Raw genomic sequence first — 14,914 nt, 5'->3', positions numbered from 1 at the left:
GGGAAGTACTGTCAGCAAAAGGGAAGGATAGGAGGAGGGGATTAACTTAAAACCCAGCATGGTCAGAGAAACTGGAAACACTCCATTTTGCTGCAGCCTCCACTGAACCAAGGAAGGGAAGGGAGCAAAACCTCTGGGTGCTTGGCCTTGGATTGTCATGGAAGAGGAGGAGAGGTCTCATCTAAGTGGGTCTCAGTCTATAAGCATCTTTCTGAAAGGAGGAGCCCCTGATAATGAGCTGAAGGGTGTGTCGGAGAAGGGGTATGCACTGTAGGGTCACTAAGGGGCAATGGGATGGGAGGAGAAGGCTATGTTTCCCCAGAACTGATGTTCTTTAGGGATACCAGAGGGGCATTTCTAATTTTAGGAGCTAAAATTACATAGACCACTTCTGACCACGCCAGGAGGTGGGGGTGCTATACTCCCAAGCCTACAAGCTCTTTCTCATTGACCTTTCTGCCTCACACCACAGGTCTGTGGAAGGTTTAGAGAGTAACAGCTGATCTCTGACCCTTGCCATCCTTCCAAGACTTACAGGGGAGGAAAATACCCTGGAGGAGTAACACTGGTGGCCCCCAGGCCACATGCTGTCTCGAGCAAGGAGGACTTCCACGACAGCTCATTTCATTTCTGGTCATACAGCCATGGACTGAGTTAGGATGTCCTGAAAAGTGGGCGTTCCTAATAAAATCTCCAGAAAGATGTTGCTCAAACAACTACAGATTTAAAAAGTGTCTGTAAAGAGTGTGCGTGTGCATTTTCATGTGTATGTGTGTGTTTGCAGGTGCACATACATGTATTTGTTTGCATGTGTGTGCATGTGTACACATGTGTGTTTTCATGTGGATGTGTTTGCATGTGTACACATGTGTGTTTGCATATGTGTTTGCATGTGTGTTTGTATGTGTATGTGTGTGTTTGCATGTGTGTGTATGCATGTGTGTATGTGTGAATATATGTATGTGTGCATGTGTGTGTGTGTTTGAATGTGTATGAGTGTGTGAATATGTGAACAGAGTAAGCCTATCTTTTTATGGAAGCTATGCTAAGGAATGTAGAGGTCATAAGGGGCCTCTGGACATTGGGAATATGATGGGAAAAACTTGAAACAAAATTTGATTGCATTGAGACTTTCCTCTCCTCCTGCCCAGGACATGCTATGGACAAAACAGTATTGAGTCATTTGGGGTGCTGAGACCCCTTCCTCTGAAGGAGGTGGGGTCAGATTTGTGAAGATAGAGGAAACCTTCCCTGCCTATGACATCATGTTTGGAGGGAGGCTCAGTTTCAAGGTGAGATGTTTCTGAGATAGCATCCCCACCCTGACCTCTGATAAAGGTTCTCTTGAGTATGAAGGAAAAGGGAAGGAAGGCCATTGGTCTGGGCAGCCTCCTGAGAAAGTTTGTGACACCACTGTTTCTTTCCAGGCCATAGTCCTCTCTTGCTTCTCCCGTATCCCTTACATAGGCCCTATGAAGCTTCCTCCCCTGGAAGACAGTCTTTTAACTTAAGGGATTTTTTTAGTACCAAATCCCATACTGGGCACCTAGTCATACCTCACTCCATGAAATATATGGAGGCTTGATGAGTCTTAAGTTCTTAAGAACCAAAATTGGTTAGGGGAGGGATCTTTTACTGCATACAAAGACGTCAAAGGAGGTAACTCACCATGTGACCTTGGGTAAGACACTTCCCCACTCTGGACCTCAGGTTCCTCATATATATAGTGAGTTGATGGGACTAGATGATCTCTATTGTCCTTCAAGTTTAATATCCCATGATTGTCTATGTTTGAAAAGACCCCTGGCAGAAGAGGCAGACATGGGGGAATTAATGGTCAGTATTAAACCCCAAGTGCAAAAACATGGGAAAGTATTTTTCTTAAGTGCAAAATGCCAGAAACAGAAATCCAGGTGTTCTCGGCTCCTGTACCCACACTGCTGTGCCTGTAGGGGCAGCTGGTTTATTTTACGCATAAAATCTAGATCCTAGGAATCTCACCCTGGCATTATAGAAATGGCACAAGTTAGAGTCAGAGAAGAAAGATTCACCATCACCAGGAAGTCTGTCCTGCACTTTTCCTAACATACTTGCCCCCATTTTCCTTCTTGGACCAAAATGTCTAAAAATTGTGCCCATCATTGCCATTAAGAGTGTCATTCCTGGGCCTAGAAGGATGTTTCTTCTGACTTGAGAGATAATTCTGGACCCAAGACTCTCTTTCTGGCTCCTAATATCCCATCAAAAAATTCAGCTAATTTTCAAGAGGAAAGCAATGTGACAAGGGAGGAATGATGAGGAGATGAGAGGAGGTGGTGGTGTTTGGTTCCTTAAAATCTTCCTTGCCATTATTAGGGCATAAACCACTGGAACAACAAAAGCTGTTGGCTCACTGAAGACCTGAAGACTACAACTTCTATAAAGAGATATCACTGTAGCTTCTGAGGGTGAAATCTCCTTTGGAGACCATACAGCATTTGTGGGCCCTGGAAAGATCCGTGTCGGATCCATTAAAGACCAGGGCCAAGCCTGCCTAAGTCTCTGCCAAGGTTCCCGAAGCTGCCTTTGTGAACATGAGCCCTTTCCCATATGAGCCTGGATCTGAAGTTTGTTTTCTCTGGAACTCTTTCCCAGGTGGAGTCTTTCCAAGATTCTAAAAGCTGAAGCCTGATAGCATAAGAGGCACTGCTCCAAAATCCTCCATTCCTCCTCCTCTGTCTCAGAACAACCCCTGAGCAGAAAGTAAAAGGCATTTACTGGGGGAAGGGCAGGGGAGCCCAGAACCATAGTGGACACTGGTAAAGGGGTAAATGGGTAAAGAAAAGGCTGAAGAGGGCAAATCAAAGGCATTTCCAAAGAAGGCCTTTCCCACCAGGGGCCCACAGACCCCGCTATATCTAACCTTTTCCTCTGGCTGTCAACAGCTTTCCCCAAAACATTCAGCACAAAGGTACCTGTAGGCTCTCTGTAATTCAGAACATAGCTGGGTCTTCAGGGATCTTCTAAGAATACTTTCCCTGAGAAGCAAGCCAGAAGCTCTGGGATCTTTTTGGGAAAAGGAGGGACATTGTAAACAGAACTTAGGGGAGAAGGGGCACTGAGCACCACTACGACTGGAAGAGAGGTTTTGAAGGCAATCCTATTGAGTCAAGAGCTGGTTAAATCTCTAAAGGCAAGTCCTTTATATTGACTACAGCAAGGAAAGGTGGGTTCCCATGGTCTCGCCACATAAAAAGACATTCAAACCTGTTTTTCTGAGATTCTTGGAGATTCTAATTCTCTCTCCCCTGCTGGGGTTTCACCCCTGTGCTCTGGCCTTGGGATTCTGGAGCTACCAGCCCAGCACTTTCCAGGGAGAAGGTATTCCCTGCATCTTCTGCCTACACTCTTTCCCCTTGACTGTGGATTCTCACAGACCTCTCCTTCTCCTTCTATCTCTGCTTCTACCTTTTGATATCTGACATGAGACTATTACCCAACTGCATAAAGTAGTCTAGGTTATGGTTTAGACAATAGTCCCAATACCAAATGGAGTTCTATAGAATCATTTTCAAACATTCCCTCTTCAAATGTATTCATTTATCATCTTCAAGTTGCTACATCACAGTAACCCTTAGCACCGACATAGCACTGGTTGTGGGAAAAGGCATTTTGTACCCTAGCACGGGCTGAAATACACAGGAGTGCTGGCACTGGGGCCCTGAGTGGTAGACTAACAGGGAGCCAGAAGCAGAGGGCAATGCAATGGGAAGGGCATCCCACCCAAATCAGGGTGCCACACTTTCCACAACCTTCCCACCTTTCCCCCAAGAGGCAAGAAGAGGTGAGATGTTTTTCCACCCATTGCAGGCAGGCATGGAATGGAGCAGGGAGCCCCAAGCAATACCCAACTATGCCAATCCTACCATCAGACATATTGCTGATCGCCTTGGAATCCATAGATCTATATAAGGGAATGCCAGTGACAGGCATTGCCTACAGTTAGTTCTTTATCCCTCAACATCCCCAAAAGGTGAATAGTATTAACTCCACTTTACAAGGGAGAAAACTCTGCCTTTATAATATGGAAAAACAGCCCCAAGTTCACTTTGTGACAAAGTCTAAATTTGAATCCAGCTCTTCATACCTCCAAAGTCCTTGCAACTAACCACTTTGCAATATGGATCCCATTTGTGGAAAACCAATATCCAGGAAGGGGGTGAAATGGAGGTCAAGGTAGTAATGGTAAGGACATTCTCTGGGGGAAGCAGAGCTCTCAGTCTGGCCACTTCAATAAGAAAGGGCAGGGCTTTCTTACCTTATTAACAGCTTCCTTAGTTAGGAAGGTAAGCAGCACCATACCCTGCCATTCCCTCCTCTGGCCAACCCTGGTTTAATTCTACCCCTGGTGGCTTCACCCCCACCCTCACAATGACACTTCGCATGCACTGGGACCTTCCAGATAAGGAACCCCAAACCCTGTCTGGTCACGGACTCCTTCATTTTGATGTTATTTCAGGGAGTGCAGCCTAGAGAGGATGAAAAATAACCACATGAACGTGAGGTAGTAATGAGTATGGAGAGATGGATAATTAAAATATAGTCATAACCTAACCAAGGGTTGTGGAATATCTGAGAATACCCTTGGTAAGCCAAGCATGGTACCCAGTGGAACTCTTTCCTGAGCACCCACCCCAGGCCGCTGTGTAAACAAGCATGGACAGAAAAGAGTGCGCTTTGGTGAAGAAAGGATTCATCTTAGACACATGTCTCTTGCTTCTTTTCCTGCCTGTATGCTGGCCCTTCTAAGGTCGTGGGAAGGTGATCATCAAGGCATTCTAATGGTGCCTGGGCTATAGTTATGACTGATCTGTTCTGTATCTTTTCCTTGGGTGTAGCGATCACTTTTTTGAGTATAAGTTATTTCTTCTCGTGCCATTGGACTCAATAAAAGGGTGGTGGCACTGGCCCAGGTGGGTGAGCCCCAAATGCCTAGGCTTGCTGGCCACAGACTATGCTGCTTAAAACTTTCGGATTATTTCTTTTATTTTTCTGAGATTGCAAACCTAACCCACAGGCCATATATGGCCTTAGGATATGCCTTTTATTTTATTTTATTTTATTTTATTTTATTTTATTTTATTTTTTAACACAAATGGTATTTTTAAAAATTTGTTGATTAGTTGCCAGCATTTAAAACTTGGGAGATCTCACATTTAAAATATCCCTATTTCTAGCTTCCCTTGAAAATCCAAGAGTTCTGGCACTCCTGGGCCAGAATTTCTGCACAGTGGTAACCCACTGCAGTAGCCACTCAATTTATATGAGGTGTGTGGTGTGTGTTCTCCAGCTTGCCATATTCCTCACCAATTTCTATTATCCTCCACCCCTGCACTTGTTTACGGTACCTGCATAGCTTGTCTTTGCATTTGAGATTTAAACTTTACAATAAACATTATGTTTATTATACTAGGTTATAGGCCGTGCATTAAGAGCAGGAAATCCCATCTCTGCAAGCCTTGTTGACGCCCCTAAAATACCAAACTTATCCTCCCTCAGGTCATGGTTAACAATGATAAAGAAGTGGCTGGAAACCTACAACAGAGGGACAAACCTATCTCAGAAAGGGGAGACAGCTCAGAAATTGAACTGTATGAGTAAGGGAAGCAAGCACGTTCAGAAATCAGGTTCCCAACAAGACACCATGCTGAAGCATAATGCTGGAAAAAGCTACTGCTAGGAGAGAAGGTGACACTCATGTCATCCACCGGCTGTGTCTTCCGCATTGCCTGACATGTGTAAGGCACATGACAAAAGGTTGTTAAATGCCAACAAGCAGGACTTCTTAATATAGCTGTACATTTCATGGGGGAATAAGGGGGAATAATTGGACCCGAAGTGTTCCTACATCCCTGTAATAACAAACACATTTCAAAGGGTTCTATACAATATTGAAAGGTACTTGGAACTAAAATGTCCCTGTTGTATACCGTGTAGCCAAGAGTATTGAACTGAGACCCCCAACTTCAGTATGGGGTGCCTCTTCCTATAAAGTCACCTCGATGCTGCTGGGAAAACAAGTGATGAGTCCTGGCCTGCTTGCCACGGTTGCCAAGTCTGGTTCCAGCTGTGCAGATGCTCGGAGGGAGGGGGCTGAGGCTGAATGTACCCCAACTACAATTTAGCTCATGGCATCATGCCCACAGGAAGTCACAGGGGGAGGACATCCATGCCTGGGTGAGATAAAGGGGCACGGACCACTGAGATTCTCAGACAAAAGCAAAAGACTCGTTCCTGAAGGGATCTTGAAGGCTCTCACAGGTTGTCCCTGATGAGTATTTCAAGACTCTAACTCAAAAAATGGGGGAAGGTGTGCTAGGGGGCCACCCACCAATTGGCATCACTAAGACTATTCCAATGACAAGCTGATCTCGGCTTAAAGGAGTGAAATGTTAGTCCCCAGAGAAAGTGAAAATCCTTCCACTTCATAACATGGGTGAAGTGACCCTCTTAGAATCAAAATACTTCATAAGCCATGGAGCAATATTAGTCATATGGAAAAAAAATTATTTGCCATTCTCAGAATTCACTATATAAGGAACCATTTGTAATAGATGAGCATCTTCTTTGCTTGCTTAACTGAGAGTAGAGAAAATCTCGGGTATCAATAATCTATCTTAATTGCCTTCCTTGCACTTCAAAATATCTGTCTTTGTATTCAGTATATTTTTTTTCCTGAGTCTTTTGACTCTTTCCAAATGTTTGAAATATCTAAAATATCAGAAAAGTATAGAAACTCTGCGCCTACCTCCAGCATTAACAATTTATAATATTTTGACATCTTCTTCTCAAATTTCTAAACAAATAATCCATTACTGCAATGGCTGAGAACCCATGTGAGTCCATATATAACCCTGTTTCTCCTCTTCCCCATCACCAGAAGTAACCACTGCTCTGAAATAGCTGATTATCCTTTTCAGGAATCTTGAAATAATTTTGCTGCATATGCATATATCCATGACCAAATTACAGTTTTGTTCTGTGTAAGTTTAAGCTTTTAAAAAATGGATATTTTCTAGATTTATCCATGTTGATACATGTAGCTCCCATTCATTAATTTTAGCTGACGAAGTCCATTGTGTGAATATGCTACAAATTATTTGCCCGTCCAGCCAACTGACACTTGTTTCTATCTTTTCATTATTTCAAAAAAAGTTGCAGTCAATATTATTACACACATATCCGTACACACATGTGGGAGAATTTCCCCAGAGCAGTAGTTGGCAAACTTATCCTATAAAGGACCAGATAGAAAATATCTTAGGCTTTGCGAACCATGCAGTCTCTGCTGCTACCACTAAACTCTGCCAGTGTAGTCTGAAGGCAGCCACAGACAACACACAAACAAATGAGCGTGTTCCAGTAAAATTTCATTTGTAAAAATAGGCAAGAGCCAGATTTGGCCCTTGGCCAATGAGTGATAGTTTGCTGACCTCTACTCTAGAGCTTCCTTATTCAAAGTGCAGGCAAGTGGGAGCAGCATCAGCATCAGCTGGGAGTTGGGTAAAAATGAAGATGCTCAGTCCCCGCTGAATCAACATCTGTGTTTTAATAAGCTCCTCAGGTGATTTCTATGCACAAAAACATTTGAGAAGCACATCTTTGGAGGATATCCCTATAATTTAGTGTAATTGAATCCTTAACATTATTCTATTGCTAAATGTTTACCCAAAGTAATACCAATTCATATTTCTATAATCACTAAATGGATGAACTTCTTACCCCATCTTCCCATATCAGATATTTTTTCTAACAAACTGATGGGTGGTAGATGTTATCTCCTTGTAGTTTTAAGATTCGTTTCCCTGATTACTACTGAGGTTGCACATCATCTCAATAAGGGTTTCCCCAATTGAAGAACTGGGAACTGCCTATTTGTATCCTTTCCTCATTTTCTTGTGTGTGTCTTTCTCTCTCTCTATATATATATAGCTATATATCTATATCTAGATATAGATATAGATATACAGCTATATATATATAGATAGATGTGTGTGTGTGTACTTGTTACTCTTTTCTTTATTTGTGGGAGTTTGTTATTTATTCTGTATGCAAATTCTTTGTTACATATAAATGCAATGAAATTATGTCATCTCAAGCTACCATTTGTCTTTTAACTTTGTGTATGGTACTCATAGATTTTTTTAAATTAATGTATTAAAATGTATTCACTTTTCCCTTTATGTTACTTAAATCTGTATGTTAAGAGATATTTTCCTCCTTAATGTCAGGCTATTACCTTTTCCTTTAAAAGTACTACGTTTAGGGCCTGGCATGGTGGCTCACGCCTGTAATCTCGGCACTTTGGGAGGCCGAGGTGGGTGGATCATGAGGTCAATAGATCAAGATCATCCTGGCCAAAATGTGAAACTACGTCTTACTAAAAATACGAAAATTAGCTGGGCGTAGTGGCATGCACCTATAGTCTCAGCTACTTGGGAGGCTGAGGCAGGAGAATCACTTGAACCCAGGAGGTGGAAGTTGCAGTGAGCTGAGATCACAACACTGCACTTCAGCCTGGGCCACAGAGTGAGAATCTGTCTCAAAATAATAATAATAATAATAATAAACAAAAGTACTACATTTAATAAATCTCCATTACAGAAGAATTACGAATAATTTATGTAGAGACTCCTCACTCAAGGAGGTAGAGCTTCACTTCCCCCTATCCCTTGAGTGTACACAGTTACTTGCTTTCAAAGTATATGGAACAAGGGAGAATGTAGTTCTGCAGTGGAGAAACCTGACAAACACCATCTCAGCCAGGCAATGAGGGTTAGCATCATCAGTGTTAAGTCATGTGATAAGCATGCCCTCTTTATATGATGTGATGAGAATGGTCTTTCACCTCTGCGGTCTTCCTTCCCAAAATCCCAACTGACAGCCAAAATTGAGAGACATTCTACATGAAACCTGACTGTCAAGGTAATCAAGGACAAGGAAAGTCTAAGAAACTGTCAGAGATCATAGAAGGCTAAGAAGACACGATAACTAAATGTAAAGTGGTGTTCCGGATGGGGTCCAGGAATGGAGAAAAGACATACGGGGGAAACTGATGAAATCAGAGTATAGTATTGAACTTAATTAAGAATAACATAGCTACACTCGTTTCTTACTTGTGACAAATGTATCATGGTGACATAGAATGATTACAATGGGGAAACTGGATGTGAGATATAAGGGAATGCTCTGTACCACTGTTATAACTTTTCTGTATGTCTAAAGCTATTTTAAAATAAAAAGCTGATTTAAAACAAAAAGTTGTACTTTAAATTTTCATCCAGAATTTATAATTTATTTTTTGACTGGTATGAGGTAAAAACATCTCTTTATTTTTCCTTATGGGGTTTTATTTAATAGTTTCTCCCTCTTGTTTTTTTTTTTGTTTGTTTGTTTGTTTGTTTGTTTTGTTCTGTTTTGAGATGGAGTCTCGCTCTGTCACCAGGCTGGAGTGCAATGGCGCTCCCAGGTACAAGTGATTCTCCTGTCCCAGCCTCCAGAGTGGCTGAGACTACAGGTATGTGCCACCAAGCCTGGCTAATTTTTGTATTTTTTTTTTATTATACTTTAAGTTCTAGGGTACATGTGCATAACGTGCAGGTTTGTTACATATGTATACTTGTGCCATGTTGGTGTGCTGCACCCATCAACTCGTCAGCACCCATCAACTCGTCATTTACACCATAAAAACCCTAGAGGAAAACCTAGGTAGTACCATTCAGGACATAATTTTTGTATTTTTAGTAGAGACAGGGTTTCACCATGTTGGCCACAATGGTCTCGATCTCTTGACCTCGTGATCTGCCCGCCTCGGCCTCCCAAAGTGCTGGGATTACAGCCGTGAGCCACCACGCCCAGCCACACCCGGCCTAGTTTCTCCCTTTCATACCGACTTGCAATGACATGCACCAAAAAAAGTACTCATATCCACACACCTGTCTCCTATCTATCTATCTACCTATTTATTTATCCACAAACACACACACACATAAGTTTTCTGAGTGTTAAAAACAATTACTATACTTTAGCCTATTTGCTTTCCCTGTCTTCATTACTGTAACTTTTAAATAGGCATTTTTGTCTACTAGGGCACATCTCTTCAATCTTTATCTTCTTTTTAAAAAACACCTTGGCTATCTTGGTGTTTCATTCCTCCACATAAATTATAGGATAAGCATATCAGGCAAGAGCTTTGAAAAACTCTGCTGGAGCCTTTATAAAAATTGTACTCGATTTATAGATTTGGGAGAAAATCAGCATTGTTATTATATTGTTTCTTCCCATCCATAAATAAGTTATGTGCTCCATTAACTCAGTTCTTCTTTTATACTCTTCATAACGTTTTGTATGTTTCCATAGCCTCTTGCATATCCTTTGTTAGGTTTATGCTTTTTTACTTCATATTTCTTGGTTTTATTTCTTTTTTGCTACTGTAAATGTGATTTGTTTTCCATTAAATGATCTAATGGTGTTCAGGGAAGACATTGATTTTTGTTTATTGATCTTATATTAGCAAATTTGCTGGACTCCCTAATTAGTTCTAATGGTTATTTTATAAATGCCCTTTGATGTTCTATGTAGGGTGATCAGAGTCTTCACAATAAGAATAACCTGTCTTTCCAATTCTTTTACTTCTTTTGTCTTATTGCAGTGGCTAGCATTACAAGAACATTATTGAATAAAAGTCATAATAACAAACATGTTTATCATATTTTTTCATGAGTTTCATAAATTTTTATTATGATGATTACTATTATTTTTGAGAGAGGGTCTGGCTCTGTCACCCAGGCTGGAGTGCAGTGGTGTAATCTCAGCTCACTGCAACCTTCACCTCCTGCAGCCAAGAGATTCTCATGCCTCAGCCACTTAAGTAGCTGGGATTACAGGTGCGTGCTACCACACCTGGCTAATTTTTGTATTTTTAGTAGAGATGCGGTTTTGCCATCTTGGCCAGACTGGTCTATAATTCCTGACCTCAAGTGATATACCCACCTCAGCCTCCCAAAGTGCTGGGATTACAGGTGTGAGTCACCATACCTGGGCTTGTTTCATGATTTTTTATGGTAATTCATTTTGAGTGAAAAGAGTTTTTTTCTGGTTTTCTTTGTTTTTTCTCATTTCCTTTTCTTCTCACTCATATTGTCTAATTTGTTGCTGCTGCTGTTGTTACCTCCATCTGACCTCTTGGGACTTCAATTATAAACCAAATCCTGTAATAACGACTTGGAGTCCTCCTACAAGGGTAACACTGAGGATAGAGTACAACAGTCTTCAGTTAGTTGAGCAGTTTAAGTCAGTTCACAGTCTCAAAGCTGCAACTTTATCCTCTCTCTCCCACTTCCTCAGGATCACAGGTTCCTATTAGTTGTACTCCCAGATAGGGGTCAGCCGCATTATCTTTTCAGACTCTTTTCTTCACTACCCCCGCCCCAAGACTTGAAGCAGTGAGTCTAGCTCTGCTCCTCTGACAATGTAGAGCACATACCATTCTGCAGATACCCTCCAGAGCTAAATCCCTGCCTTGACTTTTTGATTCTAGACTTGGAGACCAGTGTAATAATGAATGCAACTCTGCGCATCACGTTTTATTTCTGTACCATTTCTTGTTCACAGATTATTTATCTTGTTTTGGGGCTCAGCTATGTCTTTTTAAAATTTTTTTCATTGCTACATATTTGGAGCAGAGGAGGAAACTAAAGCATGAACTTACTGTACCATCCTGACCAGAGCCCAATTATTTGCCTTTCTTTCTATATTGGAGAAAAATGTATTTTGTTTCCAAAACTAACCTTGTAACTGATGCCTTCAATATTATCTCCAACTTCCTTCTTCAATTATTTCCTATCTCTTCAACATCTTCTGCCTTTGCTGCCTACATTCCCCTTTGCACAGAAATCTATATATGGTTACCTCTATCTCTGGGTATGTGCACACATACCAAACCAATGTATGCCCACACTCTCAGTCTCTTACCTAGTAAATGATGGAGCAGTGTCCCCCACTTTACCATACCATTTGTTTTCATCCCATTTTCTTAGTTCCTTTGGATACCAACAATTTGCATAACTTAATTCCAGCCCTAACCTCCACTGTTTTGCAGATCATTCATGCTTACATTCCCATAATCCAAGTTCTAAGCCTTTTACAAAAACTAACCTCTTGAAGGTCATCTTCAGTGGTTGCCCCATGACTAGATTTTCTCCAGTCTTTGATCATTTTACCTTGATCATTCCACAGAATGTGGCACCTTGACCATCCCACAACCCCCATGACACCTAGAGTACTATGCCATCCTCATCATTTTCCTACCTTTCTGCTCCCTTTCTTTCTGTTCTCTTCTCTTCCTTCACTGGTCGCTGTGGTAGTTTCTCAAGCATCAGTCTTTTCACCCCTAGCTATATAAGCTTTGGATCTCAGACTGACAACAATAGCCTCACCAGGAATTTGTCAGAAATGAAGCATCTCAGCCTCCACTCAAAACCTACTGGATTGAGATCTGCATTTTAACAGAATCCTCAGATGATTTCTCTGCAGAGTAAAATGTGGGAAATGCTGCTCTAGCCATCTGTTCCTCTCTCCATCTCCCTGTACCCTCCATCATTAATGTCCATCTCCTGTGTGGTGACTTCTAACCCTTTATCTCCAGCACAAATTTTCTTCTGAATTTTATTCTCACAATGGCAACTGGCTTCTTGGTATTCCCATTATTGTGCATCATAACAATAAATTCAACATTTCTACAATCCCCATCCCAAACAATTTACCTTTCTGACAGGCCAATTCTCTAAAGCTACTTATATTATGCTTATAAGTACCTAGGTTCAAACTCTTGGCGTCATCTTCATTTGCCAGTGCCTTTCTAATTCCCCATATCAAACACCTGATTTCAATGATTTGTTTTACAATATCTCATGTACACATCCTTTAATTTAGATCTCCACCTTAGCAAAGCATGGCAGAAAGGTCAAGAGATAGTAACTTTAAGTAAATTACTTAACTTCCCTAAGCCTCAGTTTCCCCTTCTGTAAAATGAGGATATCACTGGCTATCTCCCAGATGCTGTTGTGATTTTTTTAAAATGTTAAAGGCACCCAGGTCAGTGTCTGGCACATGGCACGCACTAGATGATGAACAAATCTTGGCTTATGCTTCCTCACCACTCAACCCTGTTTAAAGGCCACTGTTCGGGGGCTTCCTAACATGTTTGCCAGCTTCCAGTCCTTAAGTTAATCCATTGTATGTATCATTGTCCAATCATATCAATAAAAATTCCATTCACCAATCCTGCTCAGAAGCCACCAGTGGCTTGAAAGTGCCACTGTGTGATGCCCAAACAGCTTAGGCTGCCATCCTGGTATTGACATACTCTATCTCCAGCCAACCATTTGGTCTCATCATCTACTCCTTCCCTACTCACACTCTCTTGTTCAGATAAACTCTGACCACAACGTATGCCTCTCAGCTTCTGTCCTCACTTCCACAGTATTCCACTGTCCTGAATGCTTATCTTCTAATATATTTTTTTCATCCAATTGCTGTTCAATCCTTCCATCCCCAGCTCAAACTCCACTCTCTGTATAAGTCACTTGGCAGTTAATTGTGAATTTCTATATGATAATTCTTCTCCTTTTATCTGGAACTATTTCAAACACATACACTACAATGAAATGGTCCATGTATTTGTTTTTCATTTCTCAATAAGACTATTTGAAAAAGAAACCAACAACCAATACCTATAAGCACTTGCACTTGCCCAGGCACTGAGCAAAGTGTTGTGCATGGATTTTCTAATCTGACCTTCTCAGTATCCCCATGAGGGGAGAACTGGTATGGCCCCAGGTTTGTGGATGGAGAAATGAAGGGGCAGAGGTGCTCAGTAATTCATGCCAAGTTGCCCTGTTAATGGGATGCAGAACCAGAACTTGAATCTAGGCTTTGCCATTCCAGCTCCCATGTTCTTAACCCCCTCTGTATGTAAATGCCAAGGACAGGAAACAAATCCAAGAGCTCTCTCTATTTCCCATGTGATAGATAAGGATTTTAGAGAATTGAAGACTTGATTTTTCAGAACCATATAATCTGACTGGTGTGTATGTGATCTGTATAACAATATGCCACATTATCTTCAGGCTGCACTACAGTATTTTGGCATTTGCAAAGCATTTCTCCTTCTAAGGACTTTAAAAATGATTATGTTAGTTTCAAAACAACTCTGAGGTAAGGAAAGAAAAAAAAATATCCCAACATCAATGCCTCGTACCCTGACTTGACCATATGGCTTCTGGAACCAACATCTTCAAGTCCCAACTGCTACCCCAGGGTGCTCAACTTTCCTTGGAGTCATGGCCATACTGTTTAGGATATGATGAGCAAGAGACAAAAGCCAGAATCTGACAGGGAATGCAACAATAAAGTCCACATTTCAGGGTGGTAGCAATTGTAAGCAGATTGTCTAAGAGCAAGATGTGGCTAATAGGATCAGATAGCTGGCTCATTCTAAATTTATGGCCCTAAAAAATCAAGTAATATAAACCTATGAGTTAGGATTCTTTGGCTCTGAATTCCATGATTTGTGATGATGAAGAAGTTACGGAAGGTGATGAAGGGGAAAAGAAGACAGAGGAAAGGTGTCCCATTGTACATCAGTATAGAGGAATAGTTCTTCACTTTTCTTTGGGTCCTTTTTAATTTGATGGAAGCATACTCATACATACAGACATACACACACACAAAATACTCAATTTGGGCAGTGCAGGTGTCATCATCTCCCCCAAAGGCCTAGGTAAAGAGTGGAAGATATATACTACACAGCTCCCAAGCATCAGCATTTTGCAGTGCCAGGCACTAGAGCAGATACCAGCAAATGCATATCAAA

At 41.4% G+C, this 14,914-nt stretch overlaps 2 protein-coding genes across 11 annotated transcripts in view; one reads left to right on the top strand and one right to left on the bottom strand.

The window, feature by feature from the left end:
* MRPS11 (mitochondrial ribosomal protein S11) overlaps window positions 1-14,914 on the top strand; it is a 1,182,883-nt gene that overhangs the window by 682,275 nt on the left and 485,694 nt on the right. The window lies entirely within an intron of this gene.
* The window catches only part of NTRK3 (neurotrophic receptor tyrosine kinase 3), a 386,330-nt gene that overhangs the window by 104,222 nt on the left and 267,194 nt on the right, over window positions 1-14,914 (bottom strand). For 2 of the 8 annotated variants that reach the window (XM_050797637.1, XM_050797638.1), the window contains one exon: window positions 1,669-1,803. The exons of the other annotated variants lie outside the window; for them this stretch is intronic. In XM_050797637.1, the coding sequence (XP_050653594.1) occupies window positions 1,669-1,803 (135 nt within the window). The remainder of the gene's footprint in view (window positions 1-1,668; window positions 1,804-14,914) is intronic. 8 annotated transcript variants of the gene reach the window in all.

This window comes from Macaca thibetana, chromosome 7, assembly GCF_024542745.1.
Source record: "Macaca thibetana thibetana isolate TM-01 chromosome 7, ASM2454274v1, whole genome shotgun sequence".
NCBI classification, from domain to species: domain Eukaryota; kingdom Metazoa; phylum Chordata; class Mammalia; order Primates; family Cercopithecidae; genus Macaca; species Macaca thibetana.
Note: the sequence above shows the minus strand (reverse complement) of the source record. Positions and strands in the feature narration are given on the sequence as shown.